The sequence below is a fragment of the Erinaceus europaeus genome, chromosome 4 (genome assembly GCF_950295315.1).
Source record: "Erinaceus europaeus chromosome 4, mEriEur2.1, whole genome shotgun sequence".
In the NCBI taxonomy this organism is placed as follows: domain Eukaryota; kingdom Metazoa; phylum Chordata; class Mammalia; order Eulipotyphla; family Erinaceidae; genus Erinaceus; species Erinaceus europaeus.
This window is the reverse complement of record NC_080165.1, coordinates 53,863,171-53,887,051: the sequence shown is the minus strand read 5'-3', so window position 1 is coordinate 53,887,051 and position 23,881 is coordinate 53,863,171. Positions and strand designations below refer to the sequence as shown.

At 42.6% G+C, this 23,881-nt stretch overlaps 1 protein-coding gene across 5 annotated transcripts in view; it reads left to right on the top strand.

The window, feature by feature from the left end:
• The first annotated feature begins 1,674 nt into the window (after nt 1–1,674).
• MDC1 (mediator of DNA damage checkpoint 1) overlaps nt 1,675–23,881 on the top strand; it is a 38,574-nt gene continuing 16,367 nt past the window's right edge. For 2 of the 5 annotated variants that reach the window (XM_060189386.1, XM_060189384.1), the window contains exons 1-6: nt 1,843–1,983; nt 7,577–7,715; nt 9,989–10,369; nt 10,455–10,530; nt 21,285–21,625; nt 23,688–23,750. In XM_060189386.1, coding sequence (XP_060045369.1) covers nt 7,580–7,715; nt 9,989–10,369; nt 10,455–10,530; nt 21,285–21,625; nt 23,688–23,750 — 997 coding nt within the window. In that variant the 5' untranslated portion in view covers nt 1,843–1,983; nt 7,577–7,579. The other 3 variants (XM_060189383.1, XM_060189382.1, XM_016192217.2) reach the window with 2 other exon arrangements.

Sequence of the window (23,881 nt, the reverse complement as noted above, 5' to 3'; positions counted from 1 at the left end):
GTGTGGGTATTGAACCTGGGACTTCAGAGCCTCTGGCATGAGAGTCTCTTTGCATACCTCTGTCCCCCATTGCAACCTTTTAAGAGCCCATGGGCTGAAATTTAAAAACAAATCTACGGGGAGAGGGGATGGTGGCTATTGATGGGGGAAATTTGAATAGGCTCAAATCAGAGTCACATGCTTCTTCTGAGAAACTAACTCATTTGATCCACCAAACCAGAAGCCAGGGACGTAAAAATGACTGTTATCAGCTCCCTAACCTCCAATATCTTGCAGTTGGATGAATAGCTATAATTCAGGACATGGTATCAAAATCAGCATCAAACACAAATTTCTCTGTTACTATCTAAATAAAGGAACAGGAACATCATGTTGACCAAGACCTTTCTAACTTAATTTGTTTTAGGACACGATCCTTGTGAGTTTTGTTATGATAGAGTTCACAATTTAGAATTTCTCAAACTGTAGGAATGTAGGCAAGTTAACTTCACGGCCTCAATGTTCTCTGTGAATCTACATTTATTTTTTTAAATATTTTTATTTCTTTTATTTTTGAGAGATAGAAACACCAGAGCACTGCTCCAGCTCTGGCTTATGGTGGTGCGGGGGATTGAACCTGGGATTTAGGAGCCTCAGGCATGAGTCTGTTTGCATACCCATTATGCTATTCCCCGTTCAAAATCTACATTTGTGTCAAAAGCAATACAAATGCAAAAGAACTTCTACACTATAACCATGTACAAATGTTTCTTTTCAGATTTTAGTATGAAATGAAATAAATAATTTTTATTACCCTACACCGATTGAGAGACCTCGATCAGCCTTTAAGACGGTTAATTAGGGGGTAGGACGGTAGCGCAGCGGGTTAAGCACACATGGCTCAAAGCACAAAGCCTGGAAGAAGGATGCCGGTTCGAGCCCCCGGCTCCCCACCTCAGGGGGGGTCCCTTCACAAGCGGTGAAGCAGGTCTGCAGGTGTCTATCTTTCTCTCCCCCCTCCCTTTCTCTGTCCTATCCAACGATATCAAAGACAACAAAAATAATAACCACAACAATGATCAAACAACAAGAACAACAAAAGGGGAAAAATAGCCTCCAGGAGAAGTGGATTCGGAGCCCCAGCAACAACACTGGAGGGGAGGGGGAAAGGGTTCCTTAAGCGGTTCTGTTTGCCCTAAAGGGCTTTGCTTTAGGAAAGGTACCTCAAAATGCCCATCAGGGATGTATTGTTAGGGAGGAATTACAGGACTTGTACAAAATAAACCAAATCAGAAGGAAATGCGTTCTCAAACACCACGCCTACAAGCCATTCTCCAAACTGCGGATCTCCAGCCACGACTGCAACCAGCAGCCCAGTTGCATTTCTCATGAGTCAGCGGACACCATATCTGGGAGGACCGAGGAACGGCGCTCTGGCCACGCCCGATGCTTTGGGCGCTGGCTGGTAAGCCCCTCTATCCGCTGCTGGAGGCCAGACTCAGTGGTCACAGTTTGGAACTCTGCGCCGGGAAGTGGGCGTTGGGTTGTCCCGTGGAACTGCCCAATCGCCTGTGCTATTTTATTTTATGCGTTAGCTGAGCCCTCAAATTACCGCCCCGCTTAACCGTTCCCAGACTCCCCGAGACACCCACACCCAGATACTTTCAGCTGTGAGCGGGGCGGGCCCTTGGTTGTGCCGCCCCCTGTGAGGGTTGATCAATCAATCTGCAGCGGGGCTGTGAAAGACAGTGGCCGGAGCCAATCAGCGCAGGTCTCCCCCTCCCCCTCCGCTCTTGCGCTCGCGCTCTCTAGCTGGGTCGTGACGGTTTACTGGTGTCGCGCGGAGACTCCTAGTAGGTGCGTCCCGGGGGCCCTCGCGCGCATCTCCCCGATGCCATCTTGATTCTACCGGAAGGCGGGAGGGGCGTGTCTTAGGTGGCACTGGGCGGAGAAGACTTGGAAAGTTTCTTCTCATCCTCGCTTGAAGCCCCTCCCCGAGTTTAGGTATGAGGAAGGTCGGGGATACTGTTGGGCCATGAGGGAACCCCCGGGTGGGCCCGGGGTCCGCGTCGACACGAGCTCGCGGGTCGGGAGGATGGAGTTAGGAGTTCGCGCCGCCTCCATGGAGGCGCCCACTTTCCGTGCCCCCTCCCCCACCCCAGCTTCTCTCCAGGGTGACATCTTTTTTAAAGTGAATTCCATGTGTGCTCTTTGGCGTTTTCACCCCGTTTCTTCTTTCATTAGTGAACTTGGTGTTGAGACCTTCGGGAGGGCAGGGTTAATTTTATGTTTGGTTCCTGAATGCGTCCACAAGACTTGCCATGGCACCAGGTGGCTCACTGCTCTTGAATGAATGAAGCTGTTGGACCCTGGGGTGGGGCGGGGGTGCTGCTCTCTGGGTCTGTGCCGGCAGAAGACAAAAGGAAACGGCGGCCATATGATGCGGCGTGTTAGCATAGGTAGCTCTGTGGCTGCGTGGTTACCTTAGGAAGCTCCGAGAGTGGGCGGGGTACGTAGCCTGATGGTGATGCAGAGAACCAGGACTGAGGCTCTCGACTCCCACATTCAGGCCCCATAAGCCAGAGCTGAGCAGTGCGCGTGGGGGGGGGGGGGGGCTCAGAAAGCAAGAAAATGACATTTGAGCTGAATTTTAAGAGTTAGATTAGACCAAGGCTGGGGTAGGTAATGGTTATGCAAAGAGACTCATGTCTACGGCTCCAAAATCCCAGATTCAATCCCCCGCACCACCATAAACCCGATTTGAGAAGTGCTCTGGTAAAAAAAAAGACTAGACCAGAAAGTCTGGGATCGAAGAGCCTAGGAGTTGGGCTAAGGTTTGCACACGTGAGGCACAACAGAACTACTGTGTTCAGAGATTGGGGAGCGATAAATGCCCTTCTATGTCACTGAATCATGACAGAGGGGCACATACCGCAGGACATGAGGTTCAAATCATAGAGGGTCTTACTTAGGGATAGGTGTTATTTTATCCTGTGGGCATGTAAAACCATCAAAGAAAATTAAGAGAGACTTGTAGGTGATTTGGGGCAAGTTTTTTTGTTGTTTGCTTGTTTTTTTAAGCCCATCTGTTGTAGTGTCGTAATCTGGAAAATAAGAAGTAATACCTACTTTACGGAGTTGTTGCAATAATTTCTGTACCCTTTTCCAACAATTATTTATCAACCAATGTCTTAAGATCCCAGGGTGGGTAGCTAGGTCCCCTTCACCCTAGCAAAAGAACATACATAGGCTAAGAGAGCTGAGGAGAGCCAATCCAGATCTTCCCTGCAAATGTGCTCTCTGCCCAGCAGTCATCCCACACTGATACCCAGGGCAGGCGGCTCGCTCGCACACTAGTGTATCATCAATACACAGAGATATCAGCCCCTTCACAGCTGTCACTACCTTCTCACAGCAGTGGGAAGCCAAGTAGTTCTGCCAGCAGTTCCTAGATTGGTTCTGGATGGAGAAGCAGCTGTCTAAAAGGAATGGTCTTGGTTATGGTCTTGATGTCTTCTGTCATGGTGTTAACTAATGATAGCCCTGAAACACCTCACAACTCAAGGTAACCCTCAGAAAAGACTGTATTTTTTGTTTTATTTTGTTTTTAATGCCACCAAAGCTTCAGGGGGGGGGGCAGTATATCTGTATCAGTCTACCACTTCTGGTACACTCTTTTTTTTTTCTTTTTGTCTGTTTGTTTTTTCTTCTTCCCCTAGACAGAGGTGAAGCCAGGAATAGAGAAACATACTAGCATTGTTTTACTGCTCATAAAGCTTCCCCTTTGTATGGTGCTTCCATGGGGGGGGTGTCAAACTAGGTCTTTGTGCATAGAAAAGCACACTTGGGGCTAGGCAGTGGCTCACCTGGTTAAGCACTCACATTAGAGTGCACAAGGACTCAGGTTCAAACCCATGGCCCCTACCTGCTGGGGGAAAGCTTCAGATGTGTAGCAGGACTGCAAGTGTCTCTCTGTCTGTTTCCCTCTATCTCAATTTCTTTCTGTAATAACAAATAAATAAAATTTAAACTTAGTAAAGCATACTCTACCAAGTGAGCTGTTTCCTTCCTGGCCGAGTCATAATAATGAGTCAATCATATAACATAACATGAAGTAATAGAAAATACTTGTGGGGGTTGTTGGGCAGTATTACAGCGGGTTAAGCGCTGGTGGCACACAAAGCGCAAGGACAGGCCTAAGGATCCAGGTTCCATCCCCCGGCTCCCCACCTGCAGGGAAGTCGCTTCAAAGGCGGTGAAGCAGGTCTGCAGGTGTCTGTCTTTCTCTCCCCCTCTCTGTCTTCCCCATATCTCTCCATTTCTCTCTGTCCTATCCAACAACAATGACATCAATAACAACAATAACTACAACAATAAAACAACCAGGGCAACAAAAGGGAATACATAAATATTTTTTAAAAAGAAAATAGGGAGTTGGGCGGTAGCGGGTTAAGCACACGTGGCACAAAGCACAAGGACTGGTGTAAGGATCCCGGTTCGAGGCCCCGGCTCTCCACCTGCAGGGGAATCACTTCACAGGCGGTGAAGCGGGTCTGCAGGTGTCTCTCTCTCCCCTTCTCTGTCTTCCCCTCCTCTCTCCATTTCTCTCTGACCTATCCAACAACGACGATGACAACAGAATAACTACAATAAAACAACAAGGGCAACAAAAGGGAATAAATAAATATTTAAAAAGAAAAAAATGAAAATAGTTGGTACAAAGCAAACCACTATATATGTTGACTTTTACAATTTTTTGCATTTTAGTCTGGTCACACTAAGAAAGTCTGGTTAACTGTAAATAACATGGACTCTGTGTCCACAACCACCTTTTCCATTTACCTGCTATACTATCCTGAACAGATTATTTTTCTTAGCCTAAATGTCCTAAACACCTGCCTATGTTATTAAGTTTGACACATGACACAGTGTCTCACACATAGTTTTTGTTTTGTTTTAAATATTTTATTGATTTTCACCAGAGCACTACTCAGCTCTGGTTTAACATGATACTGGGGACTGAATTTGGAAGCTTGGAGCTTCAGGTATGAAGGTTATTTGCATAACCATTATGCTGTCTCTCCAAGCCTCTGACACATAGCTGACATTGGCTAGAGTTTCCCTTAAAGTACAGGTTGCAACCCAGTGGTCAGTGGTAAAATCAATTTAGTAGGTTGCCAACTGGCATTTTAAAAAGAGAATAAAGGGCTGGTGAGACAGCATAAGGAGGTCTCGAAACTTGACATCAGGCTCAACCTGACACTGTTGACTGGCCACGGAAGAAGGGCAAACACTAGAAGAAGAAGAAGAATGGTAATGCAAAAGACTTTCATTGCCTGTGGCTCTTGAGTTCCCAGGTTCAATTCCTGTCAGGACCATAAGCCAGAACTGAGCAGTGCTCTGATTATTTCCATGTCTTTCTTTTTTTTTTTTTTTATTATTTTATTTATTCCCTTTTGTTTCCCTTGTTGTTTTATTATTGTAGTTATCGTTGTTGTTATTGATGTCATCGTTTTTGGATAGGACAGAGAGAAATGGAGAGAGGAGGGGAAGACAGAGAGAGGAGGAGAGAAAGATAGATACCTGCAGACCTGCTTCACCGCCTGTGAAGCGACTCCCCTGCAGGCGGGGAGCCAGGGGCTCGAACTGGGATCCTTATGTCAGTCCTTGTGCTTTGCATCACGTGCGCTTAACCCGCTGTGCTACCGCCGGACTCCTATGTCTTTCTTTTTTTTTTAAATTTTTTTTTAAATTGTGGTCTGGGAGGTGGAGCAGTACATAAAGCACTGGATTCTCAACCATGAGGTCCTGAGTTCAGCACATGTGCCAGAGTGATGTCTTGTTCTTTCTCTCTCTACCTTTCTCATAAATAAATATATATTTTTTAAATTACCTTTATTCATTTGTTGGATAGACACAGCCACAAATCAAGAGGGAAGGAGTTAATGGGGGGGCCAGGTGGTGACACACCTGGTTAATGTGCAAGGCCCGGGTCCCCACCTGCAGGGGGGAAGCTTTTCAAGGGGTGAGGCAGGGCTGCAAGTGTCTCTCTGTCGCTCTTCCTCTCTACCTCCCCTTTCCCTCTCAATTTCTGTCTCTATTCAATAAATACATAAGATAATTAAAAACAAGAAAAGAGAGGAAGAGCGACACCTGCAATACTGCTTGTGTCTGTCTATATTTCTCGTTAATGTAAAATAAATTTTTTTAAAAGAGCAGCATTGTTTAAGAAAAAGAATAAATAATGAAAACTGTCAGTATGTTGTATATAGTAAGGTTAAGCATTGTTTCTGTTTCTCAAAACGTTTATATAAATAAGCCTATGTGATTGCATGTTTGTGTACTTGAGATTTTATAATACTTGTTTGATTTACTTATTTATTTTTCTTTTTTCTTTTTTATTTCTTTACTGGAAAATTAATGTTTTACATTCAACAGTAAATACAATAGTTTGTACATGCATAACATTCCCCAGTTTCCCATATAACAATACAACCCCCACTAGGTCCTCTATCATCCTTCATGGACCTGTATTCTCCCCACCCACCCACCCCAGAGTCTTTTACTTTGGTGCGATAAATTTACTTATTTATTTATTTATTTATTTATTTTTACCAGTGCACTGCTCAACTTTGGTTTATGGTGGTGCGAGGGATTGAACCTGGGATCTTAGAGCCTCAGGCATGAGTCTCTGCATAATCATTACTCTGTCTCCCCCACTTTATAACATTTACTCCTTTTTCTGTGTCATGATCAAAGTATTTTTTTTCTATAAAAAGGAAACACTAAGCACATGTGGCACGAAGCACAACGACCCACCTAAGGATCCCGGTTGGAGCCCCCGGCTCCCCACCTGCAGGGGAGTCGCTTCACAGGAGGTGAGGCAGGTCTGCAGGTGTCTGTCTTTCTCTCCCCCTCTCTGTCTTCCTCTCCTCTCTCCATTTCTCTCTGTCCTATCCAACGACAACATCAACAACAACAACAACAATAAAACAAGGGCAACAACTCCCTCTTTCCCTAGTGGGGCAGGGCTCTGGGGAAGCGGGGTTCCAGGACACATTTGTGGGGTCGTCTACCCAAGGAAGTCCGGTTGGCATCATGGTAGCATCTGGAACCTGGTGGCTGAAAAAAGAGTTAATATGATTTCTCTCTGTGTCTTACTCTCTCTGCATCTCTCTCGAAAATAAAATAAATAAATAAAAAGAGTTAATATATAAAGTGAAACAAATTGTTGACTAATCATGAAACTAAAGGCTGGAATATTGCAGATGAAAATTTGGGATCTCCACAAAGATATTTTTTTAATGCTTCAGAGGGATAGGGGAACAAAAACAGGACAGTTGGTGAATAGTGTTGGACTCTCAAGCATGAGGTCCTGAGTTAGATACCTTGCATTTCATATATGCTGGAGTGATGCTATAGTTCTCTTATTTCTCTCTCATTAATATCTATGTTTTTTAAATATCTATTTTAAAAAAAAACTAATTTGTTGACAGAAAGAGGAGTATCAGCTTCTAAGTCCTCCAGGCTTAACCCTAACTATCCATTGCCTCTATATTCCAGTAATAGAGATGACGGTTATGTATTTCCTTCCCAGATCATGGAGGACACCCAGGCAATTAACTGGGATGTTGAAGAAGAGGAGCAGCCAGAGATACCTGGTGAATACTTCGGGTGTAGCTTGGAACCTGTAGGGCGATTGCGTATCTTCAGTAGTACCCATGGACCAGAAACAGGTCAGAGGATATTGAGTGTTGAAGTACTAATATAGGCCTTTTATTTTTTTTTCCCCTTTTGTTGCCCTTGTTGTTTTATTATTGTTGTGGTTATTATTGTTGTTATTTTTGATATCGTCGTCGAGATCGTCGTCGTTTCATAGGACAGAGAAATGGAGAGAGGAGGGGAAGACAGAGGTGGGAGAGAAAGACACCTGCAGACCTGCTTTACCACTTGTGAAGCGACCCCCCTGCAGGTGGGGAGCAGGGGCTCGAACTGGGATCCTTATGCCAGTCCTTGTGCTTCATGCCGTCTGCACTTAACCCACTATGCTACCGCCTGACCCCCAGGCCTTTTATTTTTGTGGGGAGGTAGTTGGAGGTTTGCAAGAAGCTTATATATGTCTCAAAGATACCTGGAAAAAATATGTTTTATCTTTTTTTTTTTTTTTTTTAGATTTTATTTATTTAGGGGGCCAGGTAGTGGTGCACCTGGTTGAGCACACACATTACACTGCTCAAGGACCCAGGTTCAAGCCCCTGGTCCCCACTTGAAGGGGAAAAGCCCCACAAATAGTGAAGCAGGGCTGCAGGTGTCTCTATCTCGCTCCTCCCTCTTAATTTCTCTCTGTCTCTATCCAATAATAAATAATTAATTTTTTTTAATTTTATTTATTTATTTTTTTACCAGAGCACTGTCTTATGGTGGTACAGGGGATTGAACCTGGAACTTTGGAGCCTCAGGCATGAGAGTCTGTTTGCATAACCATTATGCTATCTACCCCTGTCCTTTATTTTATTTATTTATTTATTTATTTACTTATTTATTTTTATTTATTTATTTTGCTTCACCACTTGTGAAGCGATTCCCCTGCAGGTGGGGAGCCAGGGCTCGAACCGGGATCCTTATGCTGGTCCTTGCGCTTTGCGCCACCTGCGCTTAACCCACTGCGCTACAGCCTGACTCCCTATTTTATTTTTTTAAAGAAACTTTATTTTTTATTTTTTCCCCTTTGTTGCTCTTTTATCTTTGTTGTTATTATTGTTGTTGTTATTGCTGTCATTGTTAGATAGGACAGAGAGAAATCGAGAAAGGAGGGGAAGACAGAGGGGAGAGAAAGATAGACACCTGCAGACCTGCTTCACGGTTTGTAAAGTGACACCCCCCCCCCCCCCGCAGGTGGGGGTTCTTACGCTGGCCCTTGTGCTTGCGCCATGTGTGCCTAACCAGCTATGATACCACCCGACCCCCAGTTAATTATTATTATTATTTTTAAATAGTTTATTTATTTATGAGAGAAAACCAGAGCATCACTCTGGCACATATGATCCTGGGGATCAAACTCAGGACCTCATGCTTGAGAGTCCAATATTTTTTTTAGATTTTTTTTTTTTTTCTTTTTTTCCTCCGTCCAGATTTTTTTTTTTTAAAGAATTAATTTATTTATTCATGAGAAAGATAGGAGGAGACAAAGAACCAGCCATCACTCTGGTACATGTGCTGCTGGAGATTGAACTCAGCCACCTCCCAGACCACTAGAGAGTCTAATATCTTATCTACTATGCCATCTCCTAGATCTGAAAAAAAAGTTTTAATGGAAATGATAAAAAGAAAGATGATTGAATTGAATGTTCCCTGTTACTGTCCTGGACTCGTTGGAGGTGGTTGTGTTTTTATTTATGTTAAATATTTTGTTTATTTTTAATGATAGACACAGCTACCAGATCACTGCTCAGCTCTGGTTTCTGATGGTGCTGGGGACTGAACCTGGAACTTTGAATCTTCAGGCATTAAAACCTTTTACATAACCATTATGCTGTCTCCCCAACTCCATCCTGTCCTGTTTATTTTTGTCTTTCTTATTACACAGTGCTGGGGTTCAAACCCAGTACTTTAAATTGCACTGTACTACTAAACAGCCTCTCTGGCCCTTTCTGAAGATAGCTTTACTTTGGTAGATGATGAAGGGATTCAAATAAGAATATAGTATGGTCTGGAAATGGATGGTTGTGATGGTTACACAAAGGCATGATTATATTTAGTATCACTGAATTATGTACTTAAAATGGTTAAGGTGGAAGATTTGGGGCCTGTTTAAGCACAATAGATAGCAGTCCAATGTGAATGGACACTTACTCAGAAATAATTCTCCATTCCTAGATGTCCTAGGGCCTTTCATTTTCCTGTTGCTTGTGGGGACCTTAAGGGACTAATGGAGTACTTAATAGGAACAGTTTGCTGACAACAGGGCAGATCTCTGACCTTGAAACCTATTTCCCTCTCTAATTCTCAGATTTCCCACTGTATCTTGGGAAGAATGTGATAGGCCGAATGCCTGAGTGCTCTGTGGTGCTGCCCTTTCCATCAATCTCCAAACAGCATGCAGTGATTGAGATCTTGTCTTGGAGCAAGGCACCCATCCTCAAGGATTATGGGAGCCTCAATGGTACTCAGATCCTGAGACCACCTAAAGTCCTGAGCCCTGGAACAAGCCATCGTCTGAGGGACCAAGAGTTGATTCTCTTTGGTGACTTGCCCTGCCAGTATCGTCGCCTGAGTACTCCCCCATCATTGGTTTGTCGGGGCCCTCTAATTGTAGAGGAGAGTCCCAGGGTTCAGGGAGGAACTCAATCCCAGGGGATCCTGCTGGCTGAGGACTCAGAAGAGGAAGTAGGTAAGTGTCTATATTGGGAAGTTGGGTGAGGAAATGGTTATGGTGAGTATGATTACCAACTTAAACTCCTTTCTACTCTTAACAGATTCTCTTTTAGAAAGATGTGTGGCGGAAGGACCAAGGACCACATCCTCTCCTTTAGTAACAGTAGTTCCAGAGAGGTGAGTGCAGATGAATCAGACATCTGAGTCTTCGAAGAAAGAGTAACTGTGCTGTCAAAATAACTCACTTGGAAAGTGTACTGATTTGCTGTGAGTGCAACGCAGGTTCAAGCCTGACCCCCAGTGCACTTAAGGAAGCATTGGTGGTGTGGTCTCTTTCACTGTCTGTTTCTCTATCTCATATGGAGGAGCGAGAGAGAGAGAGGAAGAAAAGGCTGGTCCGGGAGTTGACACAGAAGATAAAGCTTTGGACTTTGAAGCATGAAGTCTTGGATTCAATCCTGGGCAGCACATCTACCAGAGTGATATCTGGTTCTTTATCTCTCTCTCTCTCCACCTGTCTTCTTCATGAACAAATAAAATCTTTGAATGAAAGAAAGATAGGAAGAAGGGGGAAGAGAGAGAGAAAGAAAAAAAGAAAGAGAAAAAGAAAGGGGAGAGGAATAACTAGGGGCTGGAGATTTTTCCATCAAGGTTATTTCTGGAGGTCAGTGCTATTACAACAAATCCATCACTCCTGGCAGTCTTTTCTTTCCTTTCTTTTTTAAAAATATTTTATTTTTTAATGTTTTTATTTATTATTGGATTGAGACAGGAACTAAGAAGGGAGGGGGAGACAGGGAGAGAGACAGATAGATAGATACCTGTAGGCCTGTTCCACTGCTCATGAAGCCCCCCCACCCCCCGCAAGTGGGGACCAGAGGCTTGAACTTGCAACCTTGCACACTGCAATGTTTGCATTTAACCAGGTGCATCACTGCCTGCCCCCCCTTTTAAATTTTTTTAAAATATTTATTTATTCCCTTTTGTTGCCCTTGGTGTTTTTTATTGTTGTAGTTAGTATTGTTATTGATGGGTGTTGTTTTTGGATAGGACAGAGAGAAATGGAGAGAGGAGGGGAAGACAGAGAGGGGGAGAAAGAGACACCTGCAGACCTGCTTCACTGCCTGTGAAGTGAAAGTGACTCCCCCACAGGTGGGGAACCGGGGGTCCAACCAGGATCTTTACACCGGTCCATGGGCTTCGTGTCACATGCGCATAACCCACTGTGCTACCACCTGACTCCCCTTTTTAAATTTTTTTATTGTCTTTATTTTAATATTTTTTTCCTCCAGGTTATTGCTGGGCTCGGTGCCTGCACCATAAATCCACCGCTACTGGAGGCCATTTATTCTCCCTTTTGTTCCCTTGTTGTTGTAGCCACGTTGTGGTTATTATTGTTGCCATTGTTGATGTTGTTCATTGTTGGACAGAACAGAGAGAAATGGAGAGAGATGGGAAAGACAGAGAGGGGGAGTAAAAGATAGACACCTGCAGACCTGCTTCACCGCCTGTGAAGCGACTCCCTTGCAGGTGGGGTGCCAGGGGCTCGAACCAGGATCCTTACAATGGTCCTTGCGCTTGGCGCCACATGCGCTTAACCCACTGCACCACCACCCAACCCCCTTTTATTGTCTTTATTAATTGAATAGAGACAGCCAGAAACCAAGAGGATAATGGGAGAGAGAAAGATAGACACCTGCGGTACTGTTTCACCACTTGCAAAGCTTTCCCCTCACAGATGGGGACCAAGAGCTTGAAGCCGAGTCCTTGCACATTTTTTTCTTTCTATCCCCTCCAACATACATACTAAATGTAGTAGCAGACTGGACTAGAAACCAGATCTCCGGCTATCAAGTCCAGTGTTTTTTTTCTTTTTTTTTTTTTTTTAATTTATTTCTTTATTGGGGAATTAATGTTTTACATTCAACAGTAAATACAATAGTTTGTACATGCATAACATTCCCCAGTTTCCCATATAACAATACAACCCCCACTATGTCATTCATCATCCTTCATGGACCTATATTCTCCCCACCCACCCACCCACCCCAGAGTCTTTTACTTTGGTGCAATACGCCAATTCCACTTCAGGTTCTACTTCTGTTTTCTTTTCTGATCTTGTTTTTCAACTTCTGCCTGAGAGTGAGATCATCCCATATTCATCCTTCTGTTTCTGACTTATTTCACTCAACATGATTTTTTCTTTTTTTTTTTTTAATTGGAGAATTAATGTTTTACATTCAGCAGTAAATACAATAGTTTGTACATGCATAACATTCCCCAGTTTCCCATTTAACAATACAACCCCCACTATGTCATTTATCATCCTTCATGGACCTGTATTTTCCCCACCCACCCACCCCAGAGTCTTTTACTTTGGTGCAATACACCAATTCCATTTCAGGTTCTACTTGTGTTTTCTTTTCTAATCTTGTTTTTCAACTTCGGCCTGAGAGTGAGATCATCCCATATTTATCCTTCTGTTTCTGACTTATTTCACTCAACATGATTTTTTCTTTTTTTTTTTTAATTGGGGAATTAATGTTTTACATTCAACAGTAAATACAATAGTTTGTACATGCATAACATTCCCCAGTTTCCCATTTAACAATACAACCCCCACTATGTCACTTATCATCCTTCATGGACCTGTATTCTCCCCACCCACCCACCCCAGAGTCTTTTACTTTGGTGCAATACGCCAATTCCATTTCAGGTTCTACTTGTGTTTTCTTTTCTGATCTTGTTTTTCAACTTCGGCCTGAGAGTGAGATCATCCCATATTCATCCTTCTGTTTCTGACTTATTTCACTCAACATGATTTTTTCTTTTTCTTTTTTTTTTTAATAATTTATTTCTTTATTGGGGAATTAATGTTTTACATTCAACAGTAAATACAATAGTTTTTACATGCATAACATTCCCCAGATTCCCATTTAACAATACAACCCCCACTATGTCATTCATCATCTTTCATGGACCTGTATTCTCCACACACACCCACCCACCCCAGAGTCTTTTACTTTGGTGTAATACTCCAGTTCTATTTCAGGTTCGACTTGTGTTTTCTTTTCTAATCTTGTTTTTCAACTTTGGCCTGAGAGTGAGATCATCCCATATTCATCCTTCTGTTTCTGACTTATTTCACTCAACATGATTTTTTCAAGGTCCATCCAAGATCGGCTGAAAACAGTGAAGTCACCATTTTTTATAGCTGAGTAGTATTCCATTGTGTATATATACCACAACTTGCTCAGCCACTCATCTGTTGTTGGACACCTGGGTTGTTTCCAGGTTTTGGCTATTACAAATTGTGCTGCCAAAAAACATGTGTACACAGATCTTTTTGGATGGATGTGTTGGGTTCCTTAGGATATATCCCCAGGAGAGGAATTGCAGGCTGATAGGGTAGGTCCAGTTCTAGCCTTCTGAGAGTTCTCCAGACTGTTCTCCACAGAGGTTGGACCAGATGACATTCCCACCAGCAGTGCAGGAGGGTTCCTTTGACCCCACACCCTCTCCAGCATTTGCTGCTGTTACCTTTTCTGATATATGACATTCTCACAGGAGTGAAGTGATATCTCATTGTTGTCTTGATTTGCGTTTCTCTGACAATCAGAGACTTGGAGCATTTTTTCATGTGTTTCTCAGCCTTTTGGATCTCTTTTGTGGTGAATATTCTGTCCAAGTCCTCCCCCCATTTTTGGATGGGGTTATTTGTTGTCTTGTTGTTGAGTCTGGCAAGCTCTTTATATATGTTGGTTATTAAACTCTTATCTGATGTGTGGCATGTAAAGATCTTCTCCCATTCTGTGAGGGATCTCTTGGTTTCTATAGTGGTTTCTTTTGCTCTGAAGAAGCTTTTTAATTTGATGTAGTCCCATAGGTTTATACTTGCCTTAGTCTTCTTTGTAATTGGATTCGTTTCATTGAAAATGTCTTTAAAATTTATGCGGAAAAGAGTTCTGCCAATATTTTCCTCTAAGTATTTGATGGTTTGTGGTCTAACATCCAAGTCCTTGATCCACTTGGAATTTACTTTTGTATTTGGTGAAATACAGTGATTCAGTTTCATTCTTCTGCATGTTTCAACCCATTGTTTCCAACACCATTTGTTGAAGAGACTCTGCTTTCCCCATGTAATAGTCTGGACCCCTTTGTCAAAGATTAGCTGTCCATAGGTGTGGGGCCTCATTTCTGGGCTCTCAATTCTATTCCACTGGTCAGTGTGTCTATTCATGTTCCAGTACCAAGCAGTTTTGATGACAGCGGCCCTATAATATAGTTTGAGATCTGGGAGTGTGATGCCTCCAGTTCTGTTCTTTTTTCTCAAGATTGTTTTGGCAATTCTAGGTCTTTTCTGCTTCCAGATAAACATTTGTAGCATTTTTTCTATTCTCCTAAAAAATGTGCTTGGGATCTCGATGGGGATAGCATTAAATTTGTAGATGGCTCTAGGTAATATATTCATTTTGATGATGTTAATTCTTCCAACCCATGAGCATGGAATATCTTTCCACTGCTTTGTGTCTTTTTCAATTTCTTTGAGTAGTGACTCATAATTTTCAGTATACAAGTCTTTTACTTCCTTGGTTAGGTTTACTCCTAGATATTTTATTGTTTTTGTTGCTATAGTAAAAGGAATTGACTTCTGGATTTCAATTTCTTCTAACTTAGTGTTTGCATAGAGGAATGCCACTGACTTTTGAATGTTAATTTTATAGCCTGACAGTATTGCCTGACGATTTCCAAAAGCTTCTTGCTGGATTCTTTAGGTTTTTCTATGTATACTAGCATATCATCTGCTAATAAGGAGAGTTTGACTTCTTCTCTTCCAATCTGTATCCCTTTAATTCCTTGCTCCTGGGGAGTCGGGCTGTAGTGCAGCGGGCTAAGCGCAGGTGGCGCAAAGCACAAGGACCAGCGTAAGGATCCCGGTTCGAACCCCGGCTCCCCACCTGCAGGGGAGTCGCTTCACAGGCGGTGAAGCAGGTCTGCAGGTGTCTATCTTTCTCTCCTCCTCTCTGTCTTCCCCTCCCTGTCTCCATTTCTCTCTGTCCTATCCAACAACAATAATAACTACAACAATAAAACAACAAGGGCAACAAAAGGGAATAAATAAATAAAATAAATATTAAAAAAAAGAAAAAAAAAAGATTCATTAAAAAAAAAATTCCTTGCTCCTGCCTGATTGCTATGGCAAGAACTTCCAACACTATGTTGAATAGTAATGGTGATAGTGGGCAGCCCTGTCTAGTACCTGATCTGAGTGGAAATGCTTCTAGTTTTTCACCATTGAGAATGATGTTGGCTGTAGGTTTGCTATATATAGACTCCACTATCTTCAGGAATTTTCCATCTATTCCCATTTTTTGTAGTGTTTTGATCATAAAGGGATGTTGTATTTTGTCAAAGGCTTTCTCTGCATCTATTGATATGACCATGTGGTTTTTGGTCTTGCTTTTGTTGATGTGGTGGATCACATTGATTGATTTACATATATTAAACCAACCTTGCATGCCTTGCATGGATAAACCCCACTTGGTCATGATGAACAATCTTTTTGATATACTGCTGTATCCGGTTGGCTAGAATTTTGTTCAATATTTTCGCATCTATGTTCATCAGAGATATTGGTCTGTAGTTTTCTTTTTTGGTTGTGTCCCTTTCTGCTTTTGGTATCAGAGTGATGTTGGCTTCATAGAAGCTGGCAGGGGTATTCCAGTGTCTTCAATCTTCTGGAAGACTTGTAAAAGTAGAGGTATTCTTCTTTGAAGGTTTTGTAGAATTCATTTGTAAAACCATCTGGTCCAGGACTTTTATTTTTGGGAAGATTTTGGATAACTGTTTCAATTTCATTAGCTGTGATGGGCCTGTTCATGTTATCCACTTCCTCTTTACTTAGTTTTGGAAGTTGGTAGGTATCTAGGAAATCATTCATTTCTTCCAGGTTCTCTAGCTTGGTGGCATATAGTTGTTCATAGAAGCCTCGCATGATATGTTGAATTTCTGCATTGTCTGTTGTGATATCTCCTCTTTCATTTACTATCCGATTTATTTGGGTCTTCTCCCTTTTTTGTTTTGTGAGTCTGGCTAAAGGTTTGTCAATTTTGTTTACTCTTTCGAAGAACCAACATTTACTTTCATTGATCTTTTGTATGGTTTTCCTATTCTCAATGTTATTTATTTCTGCCCTAACTTTAGTGATTTCTGACCTTCTCGTTGCTTTAGGGTTCCTTTGTTTTTCTTCTTCTAGGTCTTTAAGATGTGCAATCAGGCTGTTTATTTGTGCCTTTTCTTGTTTCCTAATGTGTGCTTGTATAGCTATGAACTTCCCTCTTAGGACTGCTTTAGCTGTGTCCCAAATATTTTGACAGCTTGTGTCTTCATTTTCATTGAACTCTCGAAACATTTTGATTTCTTCCTTGATTTCCTCTTTGACCCAGAAGTTGTTAAGAAGTGTACTGTTGAGCTTCCACATTTTGGGACTGTTACTAATCTTTTGTTGATTGTTAAGTGTTAGTTTAATTCCACTGTGGTCTGAGAAGATGCTTGGGATGATTTCAATGCTCTTGAATTGGCTGATGCTGTCTTTGTGGCCTAACATATGATCTATCCTTGAGAATGACCCATGTGGATTTGAATAAAATGTGTATTCCAGTTTCTTGGGATGAATGACTCTGAAAATGTCCAACAGTTCTAGTTTATCTATCTCTTCATTTAGCTCCCTTATGTCTTTATTGATTTTCTGCTTAGATGATCTGTCAAGTTGAGAGAGTGGGGTCCCCTACTATGATTGTGTTACTGTTAATATATTGCTGTAGCTCCTTCAGTAGAAGTTTGATGTATTTAGATGGCTTCTCATTGGGTGCATAGATGTTAATAATTGTTAAGTCCTCTTGATTGATTGATCCTCTGAGCATTAAATAGTGTCCATTTCTATCTTTTTTAATCTTATCTATTTTAAAGTCTATCGTGTCAGATATGAGAATAGCTGTTCCTGCCCTTTTTTGTGGGCCATTGGCTTGTATGATAGTTTTCCATCCTTTCACTTTAAGTCTGTGTTTGTCTTGTTGACTTAGGTGGGTTTCCGGTAGACAGCATATTGTTGGGTTGTGTTTTCTGATCCATCTTCCTACTCTGTGTCTTTTAATAGGTGAATTCAGGCCATTGACATTTATTGATATCAAAGATTGAAGATATTTTAACACCATTCTTGTAGGTGGGGACCAGGGGGTTGAACTCTGGTCCTTGTGCTTGGTAACATATGCACTTTACCAGGTGAGCCACCACCCACCCCCTGGAAGATTCATTTCCAAGAGTAGTAATTATCATGAAATTAGGGAACTGGTGCAGGGAAATAGCATAATCATTATGCAAACAACAGTCATGCATGCAGCTGCAAGGCCCCAGATTTAATCCCAGGCACCACCGTAAATCAGAGTTGAGCAGTCCTCTGGTTAACAAAAATAAATTAGGTGCTGGAAAGATAATGATTATGCAAAATACTTTCATGCTTTGAGGCCCCAGGTTCAGTCCCTAGCACCATAAGCCAGAGCTCAGCAGTACTCTGATGTGTATCTGTATCTCTCTGTCTCATTAAAATAAAATTAGGGGGTGGAGGTAGATAGCATAATGATCATGCAAACAGACTCTCATGCCTGAGGCTCCATAGTCCTAGGTTCAATCCCCCCATACCATCGTAAGCCAGAGCTGAGCAGTCCTCTGGTAAACAACAGAAAATATATCAGGGGGTTGGGTGGTAGCGCAGTGGGTTAAGCGCACATGGCATGAAGCTAAAAGGACCAAAGAATCCTGGTTTGAGCCCTTGGCTCCCCATCGGCAGGAGAGTTGCTTCACAGGCGGTAAAGAAGGTCTGCAGTTGTCTGTCTTTCTCTCCCCCTCTCTCTCTTCCCCTCATCTTTCCATTTCTTTCTGTCCTATCCAACAACAACAACATCAAAAATAATAATAACTATAACAATAAAACAACAAGGACAACAAAAGGGAAAAATAAATAATAAAACTATATATATATATATAAAGTAAAATAGGGAGTCGGGCAGTAGCGCAGCAGGTTAAGCACAGGTAGTGCCAAATGCAAGAACCGGCATAAGGATCCAGGTTCAAGCCCCCGGCTCCCCACCTGCAGGGGAGTCGTATTCACAAGCAGTGAAGCAGGTCTGCAGGTGTCTTTCTCTCCCCCTCTCTGTCTTCCCCTCCTCTCTCCATGTCTCTGTCCTATCCAATAACAATAATAATAATAACTACAGCAACAAAACAACAAGGGCAACAAATAGGGAATTAATAAATAAATATTAAAAAAATAATAAAATAAGGGGCCAGTGGTGGCACACCTGGTTGAGTGTACACATTACAGTGTGCAAGGACCCGGGTTCAGGGCTGCAGGTGTCTATCTCTTACCCTCTCTATCTCCCCATTCCTTCTCAATTTCTGGCTGTCTCTATCCAATAAATAAATAAAATAATAAAAAAATGTAAAGTAAAATAATAATAATAATTAAAAGATAAAATAAAATTTGGTCAGTATGTACCAGAAGGTGGTACAGTGGATATATCATTGGATTCTCAAGCACGCAAGCATGAGGTCCCGGACTGGAGAGATAACATAATGGTTATGTGTGTGTGTGTGTGTGTATCTCTTTTTGTTAAAAATATATTTTTTTAAAGTTCTAAAATTTGATACATAACCCCACCCTAGCAGCACATGTACTACAGTGATGTCTGGTTCTCTTTCTGTGGTAGCACAGCAGGTTAAGTGCACATGGCATGGTGCGAGGGCCCACGTAAGGATCTCGGTTTGAGCTCCTGGCTCCCCACCTGCAGAGGAGTCGCTTCATAGGCGGCGAAGCAGGTCTGCAGGTGTCTATCTTTCTTTCCCCCTCTCTGTCTTCCCCTCCTCTCTCCATTTCTCTCTGTCCTATCTGACAACAATAACAACAACAATAAAAACAAGGGCAACAAAAGGGAAAAATATAAATAAATAAATGTGTGGGGGGAGATAGCATAATGGTTATGCAAACCAACTCTCATGCCTGAGGCTCCCAGGTCCCAGGTTCAATTCCCACACCACCATAAGCCAGAGCTGAGCAGTGCTATGGCAAAAAAAAAAAAAAAATTAATTTATTAAACAAAATATTTGTCTTATTACTTATTGGATAGAGACAGAATTGGGGGAAGGGGTTGGGAGATAGACTGAGACTTACAGCACTGCTTTACCACTTGTGAAGTTTTGCTTCTGGGGGGGGGGGGCAAGTGATGGTGCAACTGGTTGAGCTCATGTGTTAAAATGCACAAGGACCCAGCACTTGAATTGATTCCTTGTGCATTATAATATGTGTACTCAACCAGGTATACCACCATCCAGCCCCTTAAAATTAAAAAAAAAAAAAAGTCTAATTTCATTCGTTGTTTTTTTTTTTTTCAGGGTTTAAAACAAACAGGAGGGAGTTGGGCGGTAGTGCAGCAGGTTAAGCGCACGTGGCGCAAAGCGCAAGGACCGGCATAAGGATCCTGGTTCAAGCCCCCAGCTCCTCACCTGCAGGGGAGTCGCTTCACAGGCAGTGAAGCAGGTCTGCAGGTGTCTATCTTTCTCTCCCCCTCTCTGCCTTCCCCTCCTCTCTCCATTTCTCTCTGTCCTAACAATGATGAGAACAATAATAACTACAACAACAATAAAAACAAGGGCAACAAAAGGGAAAATAAATAAAATTTTTTTAAATGTAAAAAAAAAACCAAGAAATTTATTATATCAGTTATTTAGGTACAGCAAAATAGGCAATGGGGCAGAGATAGGCTAGTCATGATGGCCAGAAACCATGAATCTTATAAGCTAAATTTACCACAGCTCGGATACACATATTCAGGTCCCGGGAGAAGCCACATGGTGGTCCAAGGTGAAGGAGAGCATGCAGGGAAGAAAGGGCAGTTGATTTTTTTGTTTGTTTTGTTTTTAAACCAGTGCAGCATGTAGCACTGCTTGCCTCTGGCTTATTGTGTTGCTGAATATAGAGCCTGGGACCTCAGAGTCAGGCAGGAGAATTGTTTTTATAACCATTTGTTTTCTTTTTGAATTTTTTAAATATTTATTTTCCCTTTTGTTGCCCTTTTTTTTTTAATTGTTGTTGTAGTTATTGTTGTTATTGGCGTTGTCATTGTTAGATAGGACAGAGAGAAGTGGAGTAGGGGAAGACAAAGAGAGGGAGAGAAAGATAAGAGACCTGTAGACCTGCTTCACTGCCTGTGAAGTGACTTCCCTGTAGGCTAGAACTGGGATCCTTGCACTGGTCCTTGCACTTCACACCATGTGCGCTTAACCCACTGTGCCACCACCCGACTCCCCACTGTTTGTTTTTTAATATTTATTCATTTTTGTTGCCCTCTTATTTTATTATTGTAATTATTATCATTGTTATTGATGTCGTTGTTGTTGAATAGGACAGAGAGAAATGGAGAGAGGAGGGGAAGACAGAGAGGGGGAGAGAAAGATAGACACCTACAGACCTGCTTCACCACTTGTGAAGCAACTCCTCTGCAGGTGGGGAGTCAGGGGCTCAAACTGGGATCCTTGCACTGGTCCTTGTGCTTTGCGACACGTGCACTAACCTGCTGTGCTACCACCCGGCTCCCTGTTGTTGTTTTTTTTAAACTTCTTCATTAGTGAATGAGAGGGAAAAGCCAGACCATCACTCTGAGATGTATAATACTGGAGATTAAACCCAGGATTCCACATGTGAGTTTGCTGTTCTGCCTGCTTTATCACCTCCCAGGCCACTGAGGTGAATTTTTGTTTAGTGTCTCTGATGAATGTATTGAATACTACTTATCTCTACTTCAAAGAGCTCACAGGAAGAATGGGGTATCCTTCTTGGGACATAAATTCTTTACTCTTGTGTTTTCTTTCCATTACAGTGATGAAGAGGGACCCTCACCTGCCCCAGGTGGCCCTGGGCCCTCTTTTACCTTCAACTTGGACAGTGACACAGACGAGGAAGAAAGTCGGCCACCAGCGGCAGGAGAGTCCTCTCCAGCTACCAGAAGAGGTGCCACTACAGAAACAGAACTGTGTAAAGCTGAGAGAGTTGTAACTGAATCCCAACTTTTAAAGGACCAGTGTTCAGTGAAGGAGAGGGACAGTGACATAAAACTTGAGAGGGATGCAAAGAAGGAGGTGATTCCAAAGAGAAGCCCCCCTGCTGGGGAAGACAGTGACACAGATGTGGATGATGAAAGCACCTCCACAGAAAAGCCAGCTGAGGCTCATTTGAATAGTGATACAAAAGTAGAAGAAAAGAGGAGTCCCAAAATTTCTGCTGAAGTCTCTGTAAAGGAGGAGGAAATCTCCCATGGAGCTGATACAAAGATTCCTGAGCTACCTGGCTCAGCACATCTGCAGAAGGGCCTACCTGACAGTGATACAGATGTGAAGGACAGTAAGGCCCCACTGATGGTTCCCCCAGGCAAAAGTGAAATCCCCATGACGACAGAGAGCAGTACAGATGACAAGGAAGAAGTCTCAGCAGCACTCACTGTGGCACGTCTGAAAGAGAGTCATGCCATTCCATGTAAGAGAAATTCAGAGGACAGGGCCAAACCTGTAGTCCTCGGGCAAAGCTATAGCTCCACTGGGAGAGACAGTAACACAGACGTGGAGGAGAAAGGGCTAGTGGAAAAGAGAGAAACTGTCTCTAAGGATCACACAACCAAGACACATTCTGAAAAGAGTCAACTTTCTCTTGGGGACAGTGATATAAAGAAGGAAGAAGATACCAGCACATCTGGGGTCTCATTAGAGAGCAGTCAAGCCTCTGCCACAACAGTAATCAGTGCGAATGTGGAAGAGGACAAGCATCAAGTACCTGGGGTGAGGGTAAATCAGACATATGTGGAAGCAGAAGGGGGCCCAGCAAAGCTGCCTGAAGTGCATATAAAAGAAGCCTGTACTCCTCCAGCTGGGGACTTTGAAATAGATGCACAAGAGGGCACATCCTTAGTACCCTCAACAATGACAGGCATAAAGAAGAGAGAGCTTCCAGCAGAAAGGGATTCTGAGACAAAATGCGCTGCCTCAGTGCTTAAGGCAGGGACCCAGAATGGCTCATCTGTGGCACAGGTGGAGCAGGACTGCCTTCCCATCTTAAGGGAGAATCTAGCCAACCCTGGGGTAGATGCAAACCCTCCAGAGGAACCCACTAATTCTCAGAGGGAGAGAACCCATACCCACAGAGAAAGGGGGAGAAAACTACATGCAGACATGACCAAGGACTCTGGAAACAACCATGATAGTAAGTTTTGTCTTCTCTTGTTCCCACTTTAGGGTATCGTAGTTCATTCAAACTATCCATAACAATATCATAGGTTGGGTGGTTTATTGTTCTTTAATATTTATTTTAATGAGAGATACACAGAAAGATGAGCACTGCTTAACTCCAGCTTATGGTGGTACAGGGGATTGAATCTGAGACCTCAGAGCCTCAGGCATGAAAGTCTTTTGCATAACCATTATGCTATCCCCTCAGCCCTTATAGATTTATTAATAATAGACATGTTTCACAGTTATGAAAGCTGTAAAGTCCAAGGTCAATGTGTGAGTAGATTCACTGTCTGGCTAGTTGCTTCCTTGTTTTAACTATGTCCATACATGGCAGAAAGGGCACAAGAGCTCTCTGGATCTTTCTTTTTATTTTTCTTTTTTATTTTGTTTGTTTATTTTTGATAGAGACAGAAATTGGAAGGAGAGGGAGAGAGGCACCTGCAGCAGTTTCACTATTTGTAAAGTTTCCTCCCTGCAAGGGTACTTGAACTCAAGTCTTTACACATTGTAATGTGTTCACTCAACCAGGTGCCCCACCATCTGGTGCCCCCTAGTTCATATATTCATACACACACACACACATATATATAGAGAGAGAGACTAAGAGACTAAAGCAATGCTCAACTCTGGCATATGGTGATGCTAGGAATTTCTAAATTCTTTGTTTAAGAAAAGAAAAATCATTAATGAGAGAGAATCAAAACATCATTCTGGCACATGTGCTGGGAACTGTACTCAGGACCTCATGCTTGAAAGTCTTAACACTTTACCCACTACCCTACAGACTATTAAGACTTTTCTTTCTTTCATTCTTTTTTTGTCACTTAGAGAAGGAGAGTCACATGAGGCAGGAGAGAGAGAGAGAAATGCACCAGAGCTTCATTCTGGTATGTGTAGTACCAAGGATAGAACCAGGATCCTCAGGCATACATATACAATGTTCTACCAATTCAGTTACTTCCCCAGCCACTGATAAACAGCCTATATTCATCTCTTGTCAGATTCTGAAGATTTGGACCTACAGAGTACCCAGTATTTTCTGAGAGAAAGTCATAGCCTGGAAGGTAAAGACATCTATGTTGTGTATATATTGGTAGAAGTGGGAGCTAGATTAGACTGGTAGTCCTTAAAGCATGTGAAAGCTGGTATGGGCAGGGAATGGAATGTTGGAATTAGGTGAAGGGTTGTGCTGAGG